The 22,381-nt window shown below is 40.0% G+C and overlaps 2 protein-coding genes across 2 annotated transcripts in view; one reads left to right on the top strand and one right to left on the bottom strand.

Moving 5' to 3' along the window:
* Positions 1-22,381, bottom strand: part of cyfip1 (cytoplasmic FMR1 interacting protein 1) — a 34,170-nt gene that overhangs the window by 679 nt on the left and 11,110 nt on the right. Inside the window, exons 3-30 of the mRNA XM_028027295.1 lie at positions 21,580-21,669; positions 21,079-21,156; positions 20,410-20,511; positions 20,149-20,330; positions 19,527-19,623; positions 19,063-19,191; positions 18,442-18,546; positions 17,100-17,191; positions 16,873-16,990; positions 15,708-15,830; positions 15,473-15,598; positions 15,225-15,391; positions 14,484-14,631; positions 13,541-13,694; positions 13,290-13,446; positions 11,445-11,541; positions 10,989-11,065; positions 9,493-9,601; positions 9,291-9,410; positions 8,991-9,190; positions 7,312-7,399; positions 2,468-2,611; positions 2,281-2,371; positions 2,046-2,176; positions 1,891-1,963; positions 955-1,049; positions 593-831; positions 347-494 (exon numbers count right to left, since the gene is read on the bottom strand). Coding sequence (XP_027883096.1) covers positions 347-494; positions 593-831; positions 955-1,049; positions 1,891-1,963; positions 2,046-2,176; positions 2,281-2,371; positions 2,468-2,611; positions 7,312-7,399; positions 8,991-9,190; positions 9,291-9,410; positions 9,493-9,601; positions 10,989-11,065; positions 11,445-11,541; positions 13,290-13,446; positions 13,541-13,694; positions 14,484-14,631; positions 15,225-15,391; positions 15,473-15,598; positions 15,708-15,830; positions 16,873-16,990; positions 17,100-17,191; positions 18,442-18,546; positions 19,063-19,191; positions 19,527-19,623; positions 20,149-20,330; positions 20,410-20,511; positions 21,079-21,156; positions 21,580-21,669 — 3,480 coding nt within the window. The remainder of the gene's footprint in view (positions 1-346; positions 495-592; positions 832-954; positions 1,050-1,890; positions 1,964-2,045; positions 2,177-2,280; positions 2,372-2,467; positions 2,612-7,311; positions 7,400-8,990; positions 9,191-9,290; positions 9,411-9,492; positions 9,602-10,988; positions 11,066-11,444; positions 11,542-13,289; positions 13,447-13,540; positions 13,695-14,483; positions 14,632-15,224; positions 15,392-15,472; positions 15,599-15,707; positions 15,831-16,872; positions 16,991-17,099; positions 17,192-18,441; positions 18,547-19,062; positions 19,192-19,526; positions 19,624-20,148; positions 20,331-20,409; positions 20,512-21,078; positions 21,157-21,579; positions 21,670-22,381) is intronic.
* On the top strand, positions 3,456-7,270 carry fndc9 (fibronectin type III domain containing 9). The gene is made up of 2 exons (XM_028027306.1): positions 3,456-4,271; positions 5,322-7,270. The coding sequence occupies exon 2, from the start codon at positions 5,394-5,396 to the stop codon at positions 5,997-5,999; it is 606 nt and encodes a 201-aa protein (XP_027883107.1). The 5' UTR covers positions 3,456-4,271; positions 5,322-5,393; the 3' UTR covers positions 6,000-7,270.

Here is a 22,381-nt window from a genome sequence, read left to right as displayed (position 1 = left end):
TTAACATTAATACACACCTGGGTTTAGGGAAAACTAGTGATTTCCCACGGTGCCTCCCTACATGCTTATTTGTCACGATGAATCAGTGATGTGAGATGCAGGATATTTTATTTGAAGAGGACAGTCAATGGGGGTAATAAACAGTTCTGATTTCCCTCATAATTACTCATGTTTGCCAACGATGGCGACAGAAATGTGAAGTATTTGTTATTTATTAAGTCATTAATTAGTCACAGAGTAAAACAGAAGTAACTGGAGAATGAGTGTTAGAAAATAAATGACAGGAACTCGGTAATAAAATCTATCTGCATTGCGGGTTGTGCTACTGATCCGCTCTCCAACTCACCACATTCTTGATGATCTCGTCCTTGCCGTCGTGTTTCTGCACCTTGAGCAGGTGATAGCTGAAGTCGAGGATGTCGAATCGTCTTTGCTGCCCCAGCAGGGCGATGATCATGCAGCCCGCCCAGTGGAGGCCGTCTCCGAAGCACTGCCTGGAGGAAGGGAGCAGGAAGCGGACACACATTTCAGATAAACACGCTGACTTTAGCGGCTCATTTTGTGGTTGAACAGGAAGAGATCCTGCACTCACTCCACTGTGAACTCGTGGGCTCCCACAGGGATGCAGTAGACAAACTGCATGGCGCTCCACAGGCGGTGAAACTCCACACATTCGTCCACGTGCATCACGCCGTTGCTGGGCAACGGGCCACGCCAGATGGCGTCGTCCAAGAAGCCGCGCACGCGCGCCAGGATGACTTCGAACATGGACAAGCCGCAGCACAGCCGCTCTTTGGTCAGGAGGTCGCCTTCACGCGCAATGGCTATTTGCTGAAGGAAAGGGAGCGATAGTTTTCTGGTCATAATGTCACTCTGGCAGGATTTTAAAAGAGCACAAAGAACGATGCTACGATGTCGACTCTGCAACCACGGAAACGCTTAGCCTGGTTCTACCTGCGGTGTTCCGAGGCGCTCGATCAGAGGAACCATGTGCAACGCCGTGTATTTCGCTTCCAGACGCTTCATCTTGGCATCCAGGCGTTCCCCATCTGAACGGCAAGGAGAACACAAAGAATGGGTTGGTACTACTTATTTGACTGGTGCAGGAAGATTTAGAAACATTTTATCAATAATATTTTGATTTGATTTCTGACAGTCATCTGTAGTAAGTGACCTCCAATCTTTATATTTGGAGCCTGTGGTATAGAGAAAATGATTTATGTAAAACATCTCTTTTTAAAGTCAGCAGTTTTTTTTAAAGAAACAAGAGTTATCTAGCAATAGACAATATGGTTTTGCCAAATAATAGACCATTTTGCAGCACAAAAACAAAAAAACAACATAATTGGACTGTTATCTGTAACTCTACAACATCAGATATATATTGATTCGGAAAACCTAAATGTATTGATTCTAGGGTATTGCTTTGGAGGGAAAATCCAAATTCAAAATATATTACATATTGTAGTGCCCAAAGTGTTTTTTTTTATGTATGTTAACAGTATCAGAGGTATTGACTAGGTGTCATGTGCAGGTGACAAATCTTTTCTGTTTTAATGTTTTTAATTTTTGAAAAGTAGAAAAAGTAAATCCTGAAAATGCAAACAGAAGGAATAAAATAAAATTTCTTGGAATGACATTAGGAAGACATTAGTTACTTCCATATAAAACAATAGAAACTGCTTGGAGTGAGAAGGGGAGGGAATCATTTAGGAAAGGAACTCAATTCAAAAAGATGTGTATATCAGGGAAACATATATCCAGAGATAGAAATGTAGAAGGGTCAGATTAGAGTAGACAAAGGACATATGTACATCTGAAATACTGTTTTTGTTGTTTTGCTGCTTTGCAGTATGAATGCTAACTGTGTCTTGATGTTAACGTGCTTACCTTTGACATGCACTCGCGGCAGGATGTTTTGGAAAGGCGCAGCATGCAGCAGGTCGCACACTTCTTCCTGAGACTGTAAGACACGGACATGAAAAACGTCAGCCGGCTGCAGGGCAGAGAGTCGGCGCTGCATCCCGAAGCGGGCCGATCCGTACCAGACTCTGCTCACTCAGCAGGCAGAACAGGAGGGCGTTGCCCACCTCTCTCAGGTTCTGGAAGCACACCGTCTTGAGCTCGGCATACTCCACAATGTCCTTCAGCTGGTGGTGGAAGAACTCCAGGATGCCTGGAGCAAAAACACAAGGCAAGTGTGCTTAATAATCGTATTTGGGTTATATGCTGAATTGAGATATGATGCTCTCGTCTAACATTCAGTGCGCTGCCACCTACCAGGGGAGCCGTACTCGTGGCGTGGGAGTCTGCAAATCTTGGGCATGACCTCCATCAGCGTCTTCACGTACTGCAGGATGGTTCCCTGGAGCTGAATGACGGAGCAGAGGACGACAACGATGATGATGATGATGGAGAAATGACAAGTGACAGAAGCTCCACTCGTGGTCTTCTAGATTACACTCACCAGACTTTTGACGACCTTAAGCAGCTCCTCCATCACCACGGCAATGCCCTGGTAGCCCAGCAGTCTGCACATGACCTTAATGTGCGGCGGGCCCAGAAAGTTCCTATAGGTGGTGAATGTGCTGCTGTAAGCCAGGTTCAGGGTCTGCCCACACACAAACACAAAAAGGCAGGTGATGATTAGGAAAAACCTTCTTTTTTTATTATTATTTTAATGTATAAGTCATTTGTCATGCAAATTATTTCAAACTCAGCCACATCTGGTCTGTTTTGAAGGTCTTTTTCAAATACAAGTTGGAAAGTATTTCATAAGCTCTCCAGTTTATGTGTCAAAATGCTCTAAATGTCAGTGTGTAAAAATACTCATAACCCCACAGACAAACTGACTTACAAGAGTTGGAGTGTCTTCTACATCTGTTTATAGTAAACTGAATTTAAAAGGTTCAAAGATAAATAGAACCAACCAAAATAAGCTAAAAACGATGGAAGTCATAAAAAAAGAAAATCTAAAACTAAACTATTTTTAGTTATTTAAGGCTGCCAGGTCCTTGTATCCCCCCAAAGTTCAAAGGTCAGGTTTAGTGATCGAAACTGTGAAAAATCCTTCATAGTCCATAAATTTGTATAAAAATATTTCCAGATGCCATTTTCAATTAAGAAACAATACAGTTTTTTTCATGTCCTAACAGCAAATGTCTAAAAAAAAAAAAAAAAAAGAAGTAATTTAAACAATATTTGCAATTCTAACCTATTTTTTTTTAAAGAATTCAAAATCTTTGTCATAAAAATCTCAAAAATACTCACAAAACCAATTTTATGCAAGAAGCATTTATATGTGATGGTTTTACAAGTGAAAGGTGCTCAAATAAAGTTTACTTGGTCACAAAATGAAAAATTCACACTGTAAAAAAAACAACAAATCAAAATAAAATTTTAAAAAATCTGATTTCCTGGAAGAATCTGAAAGAAGACAAAATAAGTAATATAATAAAACAGTTGGGTTAAAAAAAACCCAGAAAAAACAAAATTAAAAAATTTTAAAAATGGAGCAAATGCCAAAACAAAGATCAAATGTTAAGCGTCTTTAACTAATAAAGCCAAATGCAACAGCTCTTCATTAAATTATCTGATAATCATCACTACTTCAGGGTTTCTGATTTGCAACTTTAACAAGTTCTGACTTCTGAGGCTAAAAATAAAAGCGTGCTCGAGGTCGACAGATCGCAATAAGGCAAAGAAACAGATTTTAATTTAATCGACTTCATCAAACATTTAAACCAGCGTTTTAAAAACTACAAATGTGAACACCAGGCTCCATGACAGCGTGGTCGTTGCGCTGTGGGAAGAAACAGCTGGACAGATGGATGAAGTGGCTGCAGCACATTTCATCTCACCACTTAATATTCCAGATACGACACGCACCACATTCCTGGTCAACAGGAAATGAAAGATCTGCATCGCCACAATGTCGACAGAGGAGCTAGCAAGTTAAAAAAAAAGGAAACGGAAAACAATCCCTGTAGAGAGTATGACCTATGACTGACTCACAGATGGGAGAAAATGTACTTTTTTCATCCCAAACAGGAGATTTTAGCTCCCTCTCCTGCTCCCTTTGCTCTAATCCGCTAACACTCCCTCTAGTGTTGCAGAATCTGAGATAAAGACGCGCTGATCTGTGATTCAGTCCCTCAGAGCAGGACTCTGCATCGAACATCTCCGTCTGGTTATAATGGAAGAGGCGAGCGAACACCAGCAGCGACGCTCAACACACTGGGAGGACCGTCACACAGCGGAGTGTTTCCATGGTAGGCCTGAATTTTATCCACGTTATGCTGTGAATTGTCTCAAAATAACTTCGGTGCTGTGGAGATCATATCTTGTGCCAGCACACGCAACAGAAAGTCGATAAATGTTCATCTGATCGAGAAGGAAAGTTACATGTGAGTGCATGTTTTTGATTGACCAACTTGAATGTTTTAAACATGGCTGCCTTTAAACTTACAAGTTCGAATTAATAAATGACTAAAAACACATAGCCAGGGTTAGAGATTAATGAAAGATGCAATGAAATATGAAGCCAAAAGTTGATAAAGAAGTAAAATCAGTGTAATCATTTATTTACTCTAGTTGTTGCATTAAAAAAATGGAAATGCAGAACATTTAAACTTCAAATTATTTAAATCTACTAAAACCCAAAGCACGTTTTTTTTTTTCCAACAATGGTTTCGGCTGACAGATCATCACCTTTCCTTTCACATAACAGGTGACACAGTAAAGATAAGCCTCTGCACTAACAATCCTGTATTATGTAATTTAGTGAACATCTGCACACATCTTCATCTGCCTCCCAGCGGCTCACAGATAATCCATCATACAGAACTCAGTCGCTCCGATAGGTTTTTTGCACTCTTATTTTATTTTTTTAAACGGTTATTTAAAGATAGAAAGAATAAATGAGCCTTCATTAGGTTCAATAATTGAAGTCCGTTTTAGCAACAGATGAAATTCGGTTGAAATATACATGAAAATGAGTGGGTCGGATGAGAGATTTGCACCATTTACGTCTGGTGGCATTGAGTTACCGTGGTGATTTTTTAAATCCAAAAACTACACCAAAAACCAAGTAAGCTTTAATGGAGGCAGCATAATGAAAAAATGGCCTAGATGTGGTTTCATGCCTCCACTTTAAGATGCAGTTTTGGATCATAGACATACAAGCTGTATATAAGTTGCATTCAGTGGGAATGGGATGGGATGCATCAACCACCATCAGAGTTTCTTTAGGAGTTTTTTTTAGTTGTGTTTAATGAGCGTTTAGCATTTCTTACTCTGTACTTCCGTCGCCTCTTTTACAGTTTGACTTAATGCTGTGAGCCTGTGGCTGGAAAATAAAGCGAAACCAAACAGGAAGCTCTTCTTCGGTCGTCATGGTGGTCACGGTCTACAACATCTCGTCCACCTCGGCCAGGGTGACGTGGCCCGCCTCCCCCGCCTGCCTGGACACCTTCTACAGCGTCATGTACGACCCCAACTGGAACAGCCTCATCATGGGCTACAAGCGCAAGAGCTTCAAGCACGAGGAGCGCATCCCCGTCAGCCAGACTGCCACCTACCTGGGCAACCTGCTGCCCCAAACCGCCTACTTCCTGTGCGTGACGTGCCAGGCCGCCGACCCCGTCCGGGAGCAGTGCCAGGTGTTCAGCACGCCGAGCGAGAGCAGCGAGGGCCACGACCGGGCGGGCTGGGAGGTGGCGGTGGGCGTGTGGCTGACCTGCTGCCTGCTGCTGCTGGTCATCGCCGGCGTCCTGCTGTGGGGCTGCCTCCACAACATGTGCTCCCTGCCGGGCCGCGCCGCCGAGAGCCGCCCCGTGGTGACGGCCTCCGCCCGCCAGGACATGTCCAGTTCGGGACACCTGTTCCAGGCCAGGAGGAGCAGCAGCGAGGAGAGCATCAAGCGGGCCGCGGCCATGCAGACGTCGCTGATGCTGGCGCAGCCAGGCGGCCATGTAATTACCCCGGAGCATGAGGGCTGAGCCGGCGCTGACAGAGAGCCGGCGTTAATCGAGCGGATTGAGGTCACCACGGTATTGTTCCGCGCTCCCCACCGACCCCGGCCGAATTATCGCCAAACGTTTTACCCCGCTCAATGAAAATCCTATTTGTGCTTACAGGGATATCGTCATAGCAACCACTCATAACAAGACTCTTTGAACCATTTTAAGTGAGTTAATTTAAACATACAAGCTGATACGGTGAAGATGGTCATTCTACTACAAATATTAAACTCATAAAGGGTTTTTTCAGCTTTAACCTTCTAGACTTTAACTTGGACTCTAGATTTTTTTTGCAGAGAGGAGTTTTTCCCTAAACATTCTGCACACGACGTAAGAGACATGAAACCCGGCACGTTTCCTTGAATAAAGTTTCCTTTCCTTTATATTCTGTAGGAATTTCATTAGGGCTGGGCAATAAATATATTTAATTGAGCAATCAAATATTTACTTTTTGCAAATGTCATATATGGAAAATCTGGATTTTTTTTCTACGTATGCACTTCTTAGATTTTCACAGTTCAGTGATGTCATCTTGTTTGACAAACATGTTTTACAGCTTTTATTTATCTGTACTTTGAATTCAGGTCAACTGCACAGCCAAATATAAGAGTCGGGCAAAGATTTTATTTTTATTTTTTTTTACAAAAATAAAGTAAATGCTACAAGAATACAGTCGTAGTAATAAGAGAATAAAGTCATATAACAATAAAGTCAGAATAATACAAGAATAAAGTTATTACCAGAATGAAGTTGTAATATTAGGAAAACTCCAAGACAAAAAAGTAAATTATTTGTCCAAGTTGTTTTTTTTCTTGGATTAATAAAAAAAAAGTATTTTCTTATAATTTTAAGAAATTTTTCTGGTAAAATTGTGTCTTTATTCTGTTCATTTTATAACTAAATTCTTGTAATTAAACAGAAATTCTTGCAGCCTGACCCTAATACTGTGCTGTACAACTCGCAGGAAGAATGACTGAAGTTAAAGCCGCTTACTGACAATATTTTCCATCATTTGCAATTTATTTTTTAGAAAAGAAAGCAAAAAGAAAAAGAAAGATTAAAATCAGAAATCAGATGTGGTTTGAAAAATTTCTGAGGTTGTATTTTTAAGCCATCTGGCTCAGCCCTTGATTTTATTATCATGCAGTAAACATTTAGCTTTAACATGTCTTTACGCACAGCTGGTCAGGTCACGACAGACAAAAAAAAAAAAAAATCTGTTGCTTATGGAATCCAAAGAAATAAAGCGAGTCGTTCTCTGGGAGCGGTGATAACAGAGGAATGCACTGACCTTTGACCCGTACAGATAATGGGGCTGAGCGTTGGGGGGCTTATCCCTCTGGAACTCTTGAGAGAAGGGCAGGATGGTGCGCACAAACCTGGACGCACAGAAGGAGATTATTCAAACACGCGTCACAGCGCAACATAAACAGCTGGGTACATTACACAGAGATAAAAAGTAAACAATGAACACACACAGCCATCAGCAGCAACTGTACAACCCATCAGCCACAATCCCATCTCTTTACGCACAAGCTGTTGTTGAAACTTTCAGAGCTTTCAGGAGTGCAGATTTTATGTAACTGTAGAGAAAATACCATGTCCATTAATGCGGCACCTAACGGAGCACAATGAAGAGACGTAACTTCAATAAATGCAAACCAAGCTAATAAATACCTGGACAACCAGATGATGGTCATTAAAGAGTCAGTGTTATGGAAAATGTACTTGTTTGAGCTTTAAGTCATGTTGTAGTGTTATTCCCTCATCAAAAACATACCAGTTCCTTCAGACTAGCCAGCAGCAATTAGCAAACACCTGATGGAACCGTGCATCAGTGAAATGTTAAAGGATTAATAGAGGAATGATGTTCTGATGACTTTCAGGGAGTAGTTTCTTAAAGAGACGGAGGACCAATTTCAATGTGTTAAACGCAGCGTTTTCATAACAACTGAAGGTAACATTGATTGTGCTATAAAGTGGCATCATGTGGCTGGAAAACACATGATACTGATGAGTCTGGAAATGTGAGCTGGCCAGGTTTCGCCTTGATTTGCTCTGACCAGTGGCTGACTGGACGGACATTTAAAAATATGATTCTTTTCTAATCAGTAAACATGCCAGAGTTGCGGTAAGAGTTAAAAATGTAAAGTTTAAAGTAAAAACATAAAAAACTGGGTCATAAAGGAAAATTTAAAACGTATTTATCCGACTGCTGATTCAACAGCAGCAGTCTCAGTCATCAATAATAGCTTGTTTTGTTCTGTTATACGGTTTATTGAAATTTATTGCAAAGGAAATGAGCATTGTTGTATTGTCTATATACCACATTATGTACTACATTAATGTTGATTAAAGTTTTTCTTTCTTTTAAATCCACACCTTTTATTCAGTCTTTAAAACTGCATTCTGGTTTGTTCTGTTTTTGTTGACGGACCACAAATCTTTAAGTGCAACTAAAATACAGCCAGAAAAAAATGAAACGCAATAGGAAGAAAGGGAAAATCAAAATTTAGGACAATATAAAAAAGACACAAACAGGTGTCATTTATTTATTTGAGTCAATCTGACAAATATGAGCAGAACAATTGTGGCAGCTGCAAACTCAGTGCAGCTGGCATCGTGCTCTGCTTGTGCTGAGTTGGCCATTTGCATTTATTTGTTTAAAACCAAGCTGATCCTTCTGACCTTTCACTGATCCTTCTGTTGTTTTTAACTGAAAATAAACACAAAACAGGGAATTTGCTGCTAAAACGGACTCTTAAATGCATCCGATTCTCATTTTGTTTTGTGTAAATGCATTCTCACTGAGTAAAACTACAACATGGAGGCCTGATTTTCTGTTTTTACAGTGTTTATATATTGCTGGCCATCATTTCTAAGTAAATGAAAAGTAATTTGAATACAATCCCTGAGAATTTAACCGCAGCTGAACTCAACATGGCGGCCTCTCTACTGCAGCCGACCCACCTGTTGGTGGAACCGTTGTAGCAATAGTTGGGCAGAAAGTCATAGTTGAGCTCCCAGAAAACGTGCAGCGTTATCCTGCCGTACGGAGCCGACACGTTGTGGTTGGCCTCGCGGAACATGGCGTCGAAACTGTCCAGGGTCAAGAACTGACTGAGCAGCTTGTGCGTCATGCGATTGACCTCCAGAAGACCTTCGAGCTCCTGGAAACAGAAAGTGAGAACAGTTGGCGAGCGCAGAGAAGGCGGCAGAAGAAGCCGTTTGCTTTCCAGATAAAAACCAAAAACTGAAGAGTCGACGTGCCATTATGGAGGTGAGGTCCTCGCTCTCGAAGCGGTTGATTGCGAGCTCCAGAGATTTGTGGAGCGCCGCCGAGACGCGCTGGGTGATGAGTCGGTTCAGGTCGATGGAGCGGCCCAGGAGCTGAGAGAGAGGTTCTGTTAGTAAAGGAAGCAGGGCTGCTGAAGGGGAGAGGAGAGAAGGGAGTAGCAGGTAAGGGACACACCTGGACATGGCGCTGCTTCAGCAGGGTCTCGTATCGGTTGGAAGTGGGCCAGGGAATGTTGGCACCCTGGTTCTTGCAGTCGGCTCTCAAGCGTTTATCGAGGAGAAGACTGAAGGATTCAAAAGGAGTGAAAAGACTCGAATGAAGGACCGCTTATAAAGATTTCATTCTGATGTATTGAAATATTTTGGATTGTTTAATAATCTTTACAAGTTTTTTTCTTATTTCTTTAAATTTACAGCTAAGTTCTTCATCTATTATCTCGACAAATGAGATAGGAGAAAAACACTGAAGCACCTTTGTGTTTCATAAGTATAAAGACATTTTCGACTAACAAGTTAAAAAGAAAAATGAACCAATTCAAGGAGAACACCATCTTGCTTCTTCTGTGCATCATACCTAAAAAACCCTCAAATAAATAATGAAATAAAACTTGATGTGTGGGGTTTTTTGGGTTTTTTTGACATTGTAGAAGACAGTTCTCAGATACTGAACTTGACGTCATCTGGCTGTTGTCCAAACTTCAATCATCGGATCCATCAGATGAAAATAAATTTGTCAGAAGACTAATTTTATGGTGGCAGTATCATGCTGAGGGTCTGTTTCACACGTCTTAGCCACTGCACAAAGTGGATAAAATAATAAAGAGAGCAGACTCTCTTCAATGAGTCTTCAAATCGACAGTTAAATCTTAGGCACAACTCGGTAGTGGTAGCGTCATGCTGAGGGGTTGTTTGTGCTGCAGATGGTGCACAAAGTGAATAAAATAATAATGTAAGATAGCGTTACATGTTCAAATTCGCATTCAAACTCAAATAAACAGAGAAGTTGTGGAAATGTGGACAAAGTCGGACGTTACAAACATACAATAAATTAAATTCTTTCCATTCATGCATTTGTTTTGATTAATGGACCAATATAAAAAAAACGTTATTCTGATATATTAATTTATTAGTGTAATTATGTAGTTTTACTTGTACTCCTTTAGGATGACTTTTACCAACTGTCTAGGCATATTTACAGAAATTGTCATTATTAATATGCACTGCAAATGTACTGAAAATAAATAAATAAAGAATAAATAAATAAATAAAAAAATCATAGTAAAATGTTAAACCATAATTATACCAGAGGCTTGTTGATGGCGACAAAAAGCATATTTGTTCCTGAAACTTGCATCAAAATCCTATTTTCACAATCAATTCAAGTTACTTTTTGTTGTATAATCCATTCACTCTGGAAAATGATATCTCAAAAGAATCATTGCAGAACCAAATTATTGACAATGATGAGAATAAGAAAACCTGAACTGAAGTTCTTCTAAAGAACTTCAGCTAAAGTGGCCAATTACCTCCCACTCTAAAATCATTTTTTTTCCTGAAATTATGAATCATTGCATAACAAAAATCCACTACCACCTCACATAACACGCAGAGATTTAGACACACCTTTCTTTTTATTTAGAAAAGAGAAACAGTGGAAACAGAAGCACTCACCTTCCAGCTAGTATCTTGTAATAGGCAAATATCTGATCAGCCAGCTTGTAGACAAACTGATCAAAACACAAGTTGACCTGAAAAAGCAAAATAAAGAGTTAGAATGCCTTGTAAACACAGACAATTAAACAGTAATTAAGCAGTAATTTTAAACTGGTTTTACAGCAATTTGACCTATGCGATTTTTCAATTTGATTCAAGAAAAGAAAAAGGAAAAACCCTCAACATTTATAAACTGTTATGCAATGGCTCTATATATATATCAGAGATATGCAACAGAGATTATTGAAGAGAGCTGAATCATGGATTTATGGTGCACAACATGACTGCAAACAATATACAGTATTAAATGGGGGGGAGCGTATTTCGTCATGAAGCTCTGCCACACCGAATATAAAAGATTAAGCTTTTCTAAAGGACCATCACATCATCCAGGACACATTTAGAGTGCATTACCTCAGCCTCTATTTCATCATAGAGGAACTGCTTCTTGAATTTGGTCAGAGCGTAGTGTGCACTGTCGTTGTACAAGTCCAGGGGATACAACACGTACCTGCACACATTTGAGGAAAACTTTATGTTACTCATAAAGGTTTACTTCAAATGTGCCTGAAAAAGTTCCAGAATGCAATACAGTAACATTTGTACATCATTGAGTCCCAATTCTGCCATCGACTGATAAAATATGAACACATTCTGCCAAACTGCTCCTGCAAGGTGAATGCTTAAAAAAAAAAAAAAAAAAAAAAAGATGATGTCATCATGACACAAGCAAATGAATAAAGTTGATTTATTCTGGCGTCGGTTTGAAGAATTACAGAGTTCTGGCCGGTGCCAGAGAATGTGCTTAATGGCTTATGTAAATCTGTAGCGTACCGAGGTAATCCAGTGGCCAACATGAAAACAGGCCTGAAAACATGAAGAAACAACATCCAGCTTTGCAGAGCAACGCTGGAGAATCTGGTCAGAAAGGTGAGCATGTGGTGCACAGAGAAAGTATTCACGCCCCTGAGCTCTTACACTTTTAGCCACGTCGCAACCAAAAACGTCAATGTGTTAAATTGAAATTGTATCAGATCAACACAAAGTGCTTAAACGTGGCATAAACATGATAAATGGACTTCAGAGTCTTCCACTGCTATAACTCTCCAAAATTTTTACTAGATTAAGCCCAAGTAAAATCTAGTACAGCCACTTGTTTTAGTTTTATGTCATCTTATTAGTGAATAGATTTTATTAATAGGTCTGTCTGTGACACATCAAACATCTGGAAGAAGGTGTTGGAGACAGAATTTAACTTTCTGGGCTACAAGCAAAAACCTTATGGAAAAATAAACGCACCATACCACTATGAAACATGGTGTTGGCAGCATTATGCTGTGGACAATGCTACAAGAAAACCTCAGAGGACTTTCAAATAGGACAGAGATTTGTCTTCCAGTAGGACAACAGCCCTCAAAATAAAGTCAGAAACGGAAAAGAATGGTGCAGATGACAGCATACTAATGCGTTAAAATGGTCTAGTTCAAGTCCAGACTTAAATTCAACAGCGAATCAGTGGGATAGCTTGAAATATGATGTTCATAGTTGCTTATTATCCAACTTGGAGGATGAATACAAGCCACACTTTATTTTTTTTAATCATTACATAAAATCTTGATAAAATAAAGTTTGTAGTTGAAACATCACATGTAAAAAGGTTCAAGAGATACAAAAAAGGCAAAGGCACTGTGTCTAGTAAACACTCAGAGTAAAACAGCCTTTATTTTACTGGTGTCATTGTATCATGTAGATAAAACTAATCAGAAAACGTGTCAGTTTGTCAGATAGGGTGGGCGATGTTCACGATATGTTGTGGTATTATTGTGATGACGATAAAAGAGATGATAAAAAATATTTATTACTTCTTTTTAAAAACTGTATGACAGTCACAGCAATTACAGTCCCTCAAACACAAATAATACTCTTGAAAAACATTACTAATTTTAAACCAGTCACATAAAAAAGTGTGGTTTGTGTCACTAATCTGCACGCAGTATTTGCATTTAATCATATTTTCAAATTTATTTTTACTCTCATTAAACAAACAGTGAAGAAAACAGTAAAACTCACAATCCAAGCAATATTGACAGTTTTGGGCATTTTTAAATATTGCTAATTGCAATTTGCAATTTAATCAAAATTCTTATGAAAATAAATTTATCATGATAAATGATAAACGATACACGCCGACTGTCTGGGTTTGAAGAAGAAGAAAGGATGAATAGCTTCCAGAACATGTTTTATCACACAAAGACTTACTCCATCATGGAAGCCTCCTTGGTGTCCAGGATGTGGTCGGTGAGGATCCACGGCATGGACATCTCAATGGGGAACTGGATCCGGCGGCCCATGGTGAGCTCCAGGAAGAACTCCCTGAACCAGAGCTGGGACAGGTCGCAGCACTGCTGCAGAGTCTCTGCATGAAGACACGGAGAAGGGTTTTAACTCCGGGCTTTTTTCTGTTGGTTGTTTCATCCAAACGGCTGCCATTACAGAATGAAACTCCTCACCACTGAAGTTCAGCAGATGTGTGTAAAAGAAGGACTCCTTGTGAAATTTTTCAATGTCCAGGATGGTGGGGCCCTCGAGGCTGCTCCGCAGGGTCTTCTTCGAGCCGCTTTTGTCTGCAATGAGAGACTCCAGCATCGTCCTCACCATGTAGAGCTGCGGCGTTTATGAACAGAGAAAAGGAAAGTGAAGTCAGCCGTCTGGTGGCAGTTGAATGCACCAACAATGATTTTTAGAAAATTGGTTTGTTTGGAAGTTCACTGCATCTCTTCTGTTCTGGGTCATCCTCTCACCTGTAACATTTTTATCTTTTTATCTAAGAAACACTAAAAACACAAGTGTTGAAATCTGTGCTTGGAAGCAATCTGGACAGTAGATTGGTTCTAAGAGCAAAGCTCTAAGCTGATAAATTGGCGGGGTTTACGCAACATAATGGACGAAACTATTTGCCCGAAATGTTGCTCAGCAACAAAACTCCTGACTCCTGAACACAGATCATATTTTAATCGACAGCCATTTCTAAAGTCCTAAGGTTCATTCAGGACAAAGAAAAGCTCCAATAGAAGTCAACTGAATACAAAAAAAAAAAAAACACAACACTAGACTACAGGACACAACATGCTATTAAAACCCAAAGAGTTTGGCTCATCTGTCTCGCCCAGAGTCAGTTTTGATGCAACAGTGCAAACCTGCGCTCTAATTGGATGCCACACCGGCTCCATGAGCTTCATAGGCCTGATGAATGTGAACTTGCGGAGCCTGATCTGGTGACACCTTCAAGGTGTGGGAAAAGATTATAGCTGGGATAATAATAAAGGATCATGTCTGCCCAACAATAAAATCCATTTAAATTTAGCGGAAATTACACTGATTCATCTGCTTAAAGTTTATTTTAGTCAAGCTCTTACCAGTTCCACGACTAGAAAGGTTGAAATGGAGACAGACCTGAGTGCTGGAGGGCCCCACGGCTCGCCGGGGGACTTTAATGTCGAAGCCCCCCTTTGGGTCCTTCTCTCCTCGCAGGGCGGGGTCGTTGTGCGGCTCCCGGCCCGTCTCCCAGTCACACACCGTTTTCCGGATGGCCTGAAGGACGCTGCAGCAAATGGGTCAGAAACTTTAATTAGTCTGAGCATAAGAGAAAAAAAAACTGACAGCAATAATCCTGCTGCAATAAGCAGATAATGATGAATTTAAATGGGTTCAATTATTTCCTTTCTGATGATTGATATTTTTTGATGGCCAATTTTGTTTACAGAGGCTTCATAATCCAATTCATTTTTGGTTTTGCTTGAATGAGATTTTTATTTTTGGTTCATTTAGCATTTTTATTTTGGATATTTAAAATACGTATGTTCCTGTGATAAAAAATACAATCAGTTTATATTTGAACAAAAACAGGTTTGTGCATAAAGTACTGTAACGTATGTTACCAGTATTGGGTTTGCTTAGCCACCAGGCATATTCTCAAAAAAAAAAAAGAATTATTCAAAATTTATATGGTGGCCAGCATGCGATATGCAGCAAAGACGTACAACTTCAGCGCTGAATGACCTTTGAGCGTTTTGAATCGATCCAGAATTCCTAGGACTAGGAATTGCGATTCTCTGTAGAATCAATTTTTTTTCTGCACCTCTGATCATCAGACTTTAAGCACAATGTGAAATCAGGCGTCGCTTTGGGTCTGACCTCTGGATGACGTTCTTCTTCTTCTTAATGGCCTGCCTCAGCGGGTCTCTCAGGGTAATCTGAGCAAAGTCCTGCAGAGCTGAGTAGATGGTGTGACGGATGGCGTGGTTAAACACGCTCTCCATGCGTCCCATCAGCACCTGCAGCCCCTTTATCATCGCCATCACCTGCCAACAGCGCAACATGTGATGAGCGACCGGGCTGCCAGTAGTCTGAAATCATGTTTTCAGAGTGATGATGGGACAGACCTCTACGAGGGCGAACTTCTCCTCGCTGGTGTAGTTGTAGCGGGTGGCCCTCTCGTACTCCTCGGCGTTGTCGGGACACTCCTTGTTGGAGTATTTGTCCGTTGGGTGAACCAGTTTCCATGAGTACTGTGAGAGAGATGGAGACTTTCTTTAAATGGTCGGAAGGGGCAAAGTGCATCAGTTGTGTTGTGAACAACTGATCCAAGTCTTGAGCTGACAGCCTGTTCTCTCGTACCACTTCCATAACGTGAGCGCTCCACTGGGAGAGCAGCTGCATGCCCTGCAGGGCCAGGTCGAACAGCTTCCTGTACTCTGCATCCGTCTTCTGGGACTCCTGACGCCCCGATCCGGTCACAACCTGCGATCACGCAAAAAAAAAAAAGAAAAAGAAAATCAACTCACACCACATCCTGACTTCCCTCATATTTCTATATGAATCACACTAACTCGTGAGCCTTCAAGAAATTAAAATTTCTAGGAAGATTAAAATTTTCCACCTATATCACGGCTGTAAAATTTATTTTGGGCCATTTCAAGATTATGAATATGCTTAAAGGACTGGCAGTTGCAGTTGTGCTGATAAAACACATTCTGCATTAGATGAGTATCTGAAGTAGTATCCAATTAAATAATATTGGACATCTTTTCACGCTAATCAGTCCCTCTGGAAATTCATGATTGTTTTGGGGGATTTTTTTTGCAATTAATATAACAGATTTTCTGGAACTACTTTAGAAATAGTTGCAAGAAATGTTGCACTCATGTGTGACAATAGATGTGACTTTTTGCTACTCATCGTATCGTTCACGGACTGTAACTTGAGGTCAGTAGTAGAAATAAGAAATAACTGGCACCTACAGGTGGGGAGTTCGCATAACATTAGCAGGATTCAGCTTCTTTGTACCACAAATCTGGAACAAATGTCCAGAGAGATTGATTAACCAAATTTATTTTATATATTTTGAGGAAAATTTGCAGTAACCTTACAATTATGCATTAGCGCAGCAAAATGAAGAGATATGTTGATTTTGTGTGAATCACAAAAAAACTGGAGGGTCTGATTGATGTAATGTGGTAGTATATAGATAAAAACTGCTTTGATTTGACTGATAAAATAACATTTAAGCAAACAACTGTTATCTTGAAGGTTTTCCTTATGCATCTCTCTGGAGTCTAGAGGGCCACATAAGAAGCTATGGTGGGCTGAATTTGGCCCCAGGGCCTCGAGTTTGACCACGTAACCAAAATGATCGACTTTTACATCATATTGCAACTGAAAACAGCCTGAGCGTGGATGTAGGGTTCACTTCTTTTTTTAACTGGGCTCACAGTATTGAAGTACAAAGGTGGGATGCATCACTTGAGCAGATGACCATCAGGTCTGCGTCTCCCATACGAACCTCGCTGTTGCTATAGCGAGCGAGCTCGGAGATGAAGCGCATGTGATCCTCCCTGATCTGAATCATCTGCTCACATATGTTGTACTGCGGGCTGCTGGATATAGAGGTGCAGGTCCATCTGGAGGGTGGAAGAAAAAAAATTTAAAAAATTAAAATGTGTACAACAAATTGTAATTGTGGGTCTGCACTACATTGTTTCCATGTTTCTGATGCAGATTTAGTCTCACTTGGATTTGTTCTCTTCAAAGTGAGCGCTGGTCTTGATGTACCGGGACAATTCGATCTGCATGTCGCCAAACAGCGGCACCACCTGCAGTTGCTGTTAATCCCAAAACACAAAGATGTCTCCTGTAAATGCTGCATTTATAATCCCAGATGGATTTTCAACAGTTTCAACAGAAATTTAAAACGTGGTTTAAATTAGACCATAAAATTATAATCTTGTCAGCATGATGTTTTCTTGTGAAGTGACTACCTGCAACTTAAGATGTGCTATATGTGATATAAGTTCTATTACACTCGAATTTCATCCCAACACATTAGCAGCAACATTCAACAGATGTTAAAGAGCAGACTCAACACATACTGTAATTACAAATGAATATTTAGTCTGAAGTAAATAACTGCTAATGAGCTAATCTGCATTCCTGCCCTTTTATGGTCATTTACTATAGTAGAACTATTTATATCCGACACTTCCTCTAATGCGATAAATAAACAAAGCTTCAAAGCGCGAAGCTAATTTTTCGCTTAGAGCTTTAGTTAACTATAAAACCCTTAGAGCGCTTATCTTTCCCTAAATGAATTTTCCAGATAAATGCTAATTAAACTCATTTGAATGGCTGTTTTGTAAACTTTTAGTTGAATGAAGTATGTTATCTGTGTTGCAGTTTTGCTTATTGACTGTTAAGAAGTCTTAAAATGGCTAAGCATTTATATTCATGCTCTTATTTTGAAGTGCACGAAGACCATTTGCACAACAATTCCATTTCCTTTCCTCAAGTTCTCTCTTGTTTTAATCCCAATACCTTTATTTCAAATGAGAAACATACTGGAATAAAATAAATCACAGACAGTCACGGAACCAGATATTAACATAAAAACAATACCTAGTAGCACTATATTATGTGAATTATAATGTCGGGTTGTAGCCTTTCAAGGGAAGATATATTTGGAAGTTCACGTTTAGCATTAGCTTCCGTTAAGTACCATAGAGCTCCAGCATTAGTGAAATTAATGTTTATGATTAGCGCCTTAGGGTTAGTGCAAATAACATTTTAGATAGCAGCGCCCACCACTTTATCTGACCATCAACTACTGCTTTAAGGCTAGCTCAAGAACTTTGCACATATATATCAGTAGGAAAGGAAATCAAACTAATCTTGCTATAATGTGTCAGAGTCATGTTGGGCGAAATGCGCTGATCCATTCAGACTTTAGCTTCCAACTGAACAGACATTGCTACGATGAGCTTTGAGCCAGATTTATGCCGACTAACTCTGTGTGGCTGACCATCAAATTAAGATGAAGTGTAGAATATTTTATTAAAATGCTCATGTGTCTCTCTACCTTGAAAAACTTGTCGATCTTGGTGAGGTTGATCCTCTTCTTGGCGTCTAACTTGTAGATGTTGCTGCTGTTTCCATCCATAAGGTACAAGCCAAAACCCATAACCTGCACAGGTGAAAAAGTTACAAAGAGGATGTCAACAATGATCCACTTCTGCATTTGTATTAAAGACTGCAAATATATTGCCAAAGCATTGTTGTTGCATTATCAATAGATGCAAAATGGATATCATAAAGAACTGCAATAAATGGCAGCTAAACATTTAAGTACGGAGCATTTGGGCTCCTTATGCTCCTAATAAACGAGGTAAAGCTTATTTAGTGTAGCATTAAAATGGTTTAGAAGGTAAAATAAGAAGCCACAAAATGTTTTTGACACCTGGAGAAGAACAATAAAACCTTCATGTTGAAATGAAAAGACTTCATTTTTCCCAGTAGCTGCAGAGATTACTCAGTATTTGTGGTCTAGATTTGCTCTAAACTCAAAGAAGGAAGATTACATTTTTTTAATTATCTGGTTATTTATTGCAAATTATAAAATTCGAACAATATCCACAATATTATCCAAATGTTTTCCACAATATCCTGCAGCTCTAATTCATATAATTTCCGTTCCATTTACCTTGAGCAGCATGTGTTTCTCACTGGGTGTGAGATACAACTTATTCTCGTAGTAATCCACACACAGGTTGACGATGTCGGCCAGCAGCTCTTCATAACCGTTGATCACTTCCAGCTGCTGCTGCAGCGACTGATGGGCAGACAGACCACAAGCAGTCAATATTTTTCAAATATGCATCACATGAAAATGAATATCAACTCGACTGTTGATCATTCCATGTAGTATTTTTAAAGAAACGTATTGTAATAATGGTAATAAAGCCCAATACAAATAAGTTCCTGTTACAGTTCATGTAATCTTGTGATTATTTTCTCTTTATTTGAATTCTCTGTTCTGCAACATCATTTAAGCTTCTTAAAATTTTATTTGTGCATTTATTTTTCCAAAAACGACAAGAAAAATAATGAGTGTGTGTCCTAAATGACCACTTTAACAAATATTTGGTGCAGAACAATAAAACAAACCTGGGTGATTTTGTTGTGGTTTGCCAGGAACATGGACAGATTCTGAGACTCCTGAATGGAGGAGGGTTCGGACATCTTCCTGAGAAACTGAGCAGCTCTAGACACAGAGAAAGATCCTTTTTACACCATTTTTGGTTTTGAGCAGTATTTAAAATAAAAACAATCTGCAAAAGCAAAGATTAAAAAATGCAGTTCAATCTGAAAGGGTCACAATCTGAACCGGAGGTGACTTTCGGAGAAACTGGTGGAGTCGTTCCTTCACTTCCTGCTTGTTCAGGCGCCTATGCATGCACACAGAAAACTACAACTGCTTGTAATCAACTCGGCATGGGAACAGATGAAAACTAAAGGAAGTTCTAGCTGAATAAAACATAACTGTATATTATTAAAAGGTATGTTTTGTTCATTATGTACACCAAAAAAATAAAAATGTTAAGTTAATGTACTAAATATTTCATTGTTTTTCTTTTAAATCACATTAAACTGTCCTTTATCCTCTTCCAGATCGGTACCAGCCAACGTCTTCCCTCAGCTTAAATCTGGACATCCTGAACAAACATCCTGCCATCTAGTGTTGGCACCGGACAGCAGCTGCACTGCAGCCTGTAAAGCTTCTGAATACCGTTTGTATGCAGAGTGGTCATTCTTGACGCTGCACTTCATGTTCTTCAGCTCGTCCAGCACGGCGAACATGTTGATGAACTTTCCCAGGGTCAGCAGGTACGCCTCCGAGACAAAGTCCTTCCTGCGTTCGGTGTGGCAAAGACGGCGAACCTCCCCACAGAAACGGTCGATGGCAGAACGCTGGATGAAAACAGAGAGGCTCAAATAAGTCGAACATAGTAGATGATCAGCTGAAAATCTGGAAGTACATGGACGGTACCTGGAAGTACATGAAGTTCATCAGCTTGGTGACTTCTGGCTCGAGGACCTCCACAGTCTTCTCATAGATCTCCACTCTGTTTGGCTGCTCGTTACATTTCACCTGAAAAAAGAAAGGCGAAGGTCAAAGAAACATAGTTAGAACTAGAGGTACACCGATCTGATACCAATATCGGTACCAATATTGAAAAAAATTATAGTTTGTGTATTGGTGACAATGTGCCCAATTCATCAGAGCAGATCTATTCAGTCTAATTCTATGCTCTGAGCAACGTCATGCTTTATTATTTATTTTACACTATATTTCTAATTTCACTTTCTGAACAATTTGTAAGAAGGTTTGCTGCAATTTATTTTTACGTTTGACCATGGTAGTCAACCTACCTTGGTTAACCTATTGTCGACCTGTTGTTGACAATAGGTTTGTTTTTACATATTTAACCAGGTTTGTGAAGCTATTGGTGTATTTATGTGAGCCGTACTGGTGCAGAGTTATTAATCAAATTTGTAATTCAGTACATTTATGTCTGTTAAAGAAAAGAAACGTTTCAAGTACATTCAGTGCCGTTTTTCTGAATCAGATCGGTATCGGTCGATAATAACCTCAGATATCGGTATCGGAAGTGAAAAAAGTGAATCGTGCATCCCTAGTCAGAAAAGTCCAGTTTACCTGTGGTATGGCACGGGAGCAGCTCCTCCAGGTGTACAGCATGACAGCGTACTCCTGCCCCTCCTCCAACATGTCATTCTGACCCAAACAAAAATATTCAGTCACTTCACACAGCCTCAACTGAAACAAAACCTCACAAGATCCAAACATGCATGCATCGTTGCTTCTGCGGCGAGTTAATTCCCAGAGGGCAGGAGGGGGAACCCGCCCTTCCTCCAAACAAAGTCCGGTTTGATCCCCACCCCGAGCAATTATCTCTCACTAATTAGAGACAAAGACATGCTATTCCCGACAAGAGCGGCTTCAGAGCCTCCGTTTGTCCCTGGGCCGTTCGCTCCAGGGTTTGGATCCCGTGAGCCTCCTGCTCCACAGCATGAAATGTGTTGCAGGGACGGCCAAGTCCCACATCCCAGCTTCAAAAGGCCTCTGACCCCGTTCTGGTGAGTTTGTGTGCGTTTTTGTTTCCCCCAGCTAGAGAACAGACGCAGAGCAGAGACGTACCATGTTGGAGTGGACGGTGGCCTGCTCGATGTATCTGGCGATGCCGGTGACAAAAGCGTTTCGGTCCTCGAAGTTGGTGTTGAAGTTGGGCTGTTGGGAAAATGAAACAACAGTGAAGATGGAGCAACAAATATGGAGAATTATTATGAACGTTTTAGCAAAGAGAGAGATCTGCTTGCCATTAAAAAAAAAGTAAAACAACAGAAATTAATTTTATCAATTAGTTGAATTTTTGGTTTTTGAAGATTTTATTTTATTACTTTTTCACCAATGCTCTCCAAAGTGATGTCAACGCACCCAGTGCCGCCATCTTGTTTCACAAGCATGTTTTACTGCTTCTATTTATTTAGACTTTGTATTCAGGTCAACTATACGGCAAAAGGGTCAGGCTAAGATTATTATTTATTTATTTTTTACAAAAATAAAGTCAAAATCGGGGGGCTTAGCAAGTTTCCCCCAGAAAACTTGCTAAGCCCGGTGGCTGGGCGTTTGGGCAGTCATTCATCCAGCGGCCCGCCATGTTTTTGAGTTAAAAAATGTTTAAAGTTGACAGGAAATTTTAAAATGTCACTTGATAATCGTGTTATTGACAGATTAATACCACATTTTTAAAAGACTTTAATAAATAAGTAATGCTAAGCCTGGTGGGGACACAAGCAAAGCCTGGTGGCCTGCATAATGTTACAAGAATGCAGTTGTAGTAATATGAGCATGAGGTCTATTGGCAAAAAAGTCAAAAGAACTTGAGAATAAAGTCTTAATATTAGGAGAATTAAGTAGTAATAGTATGACAACTAAAACT

The sequence above is a fragment of the Xiphophorus couchianus genome, chromosome 9 (genome assembly GCF_001444195.1).
Source record: "Xiphophorus couchianus chromosome 9, X_couchianus-1.0, whole genome shotgun sequence".
Classification (NCBI taxonomy): Eukaryota; Metazoa; Chordata; class Actinopteri; order Cyprinodontiformes; family Poeciliidae; genus Xiphophorus; species Xiphophorus couchianus.
Note: the sequence above shows the minus strand (reverse complement) of the source record. Positions and strands in the feature narration are given on the sequence as shown.

Bases quoted from the DNA above. Each gene is read 5' to 3' on its own strand.
- fndc9 (XM_028027306.1), top strand. From the start codon at position 5,394: ATGGTGGTCACGGTCTACAACATCTCGTCCACCTCGGCCAGGGTGACG.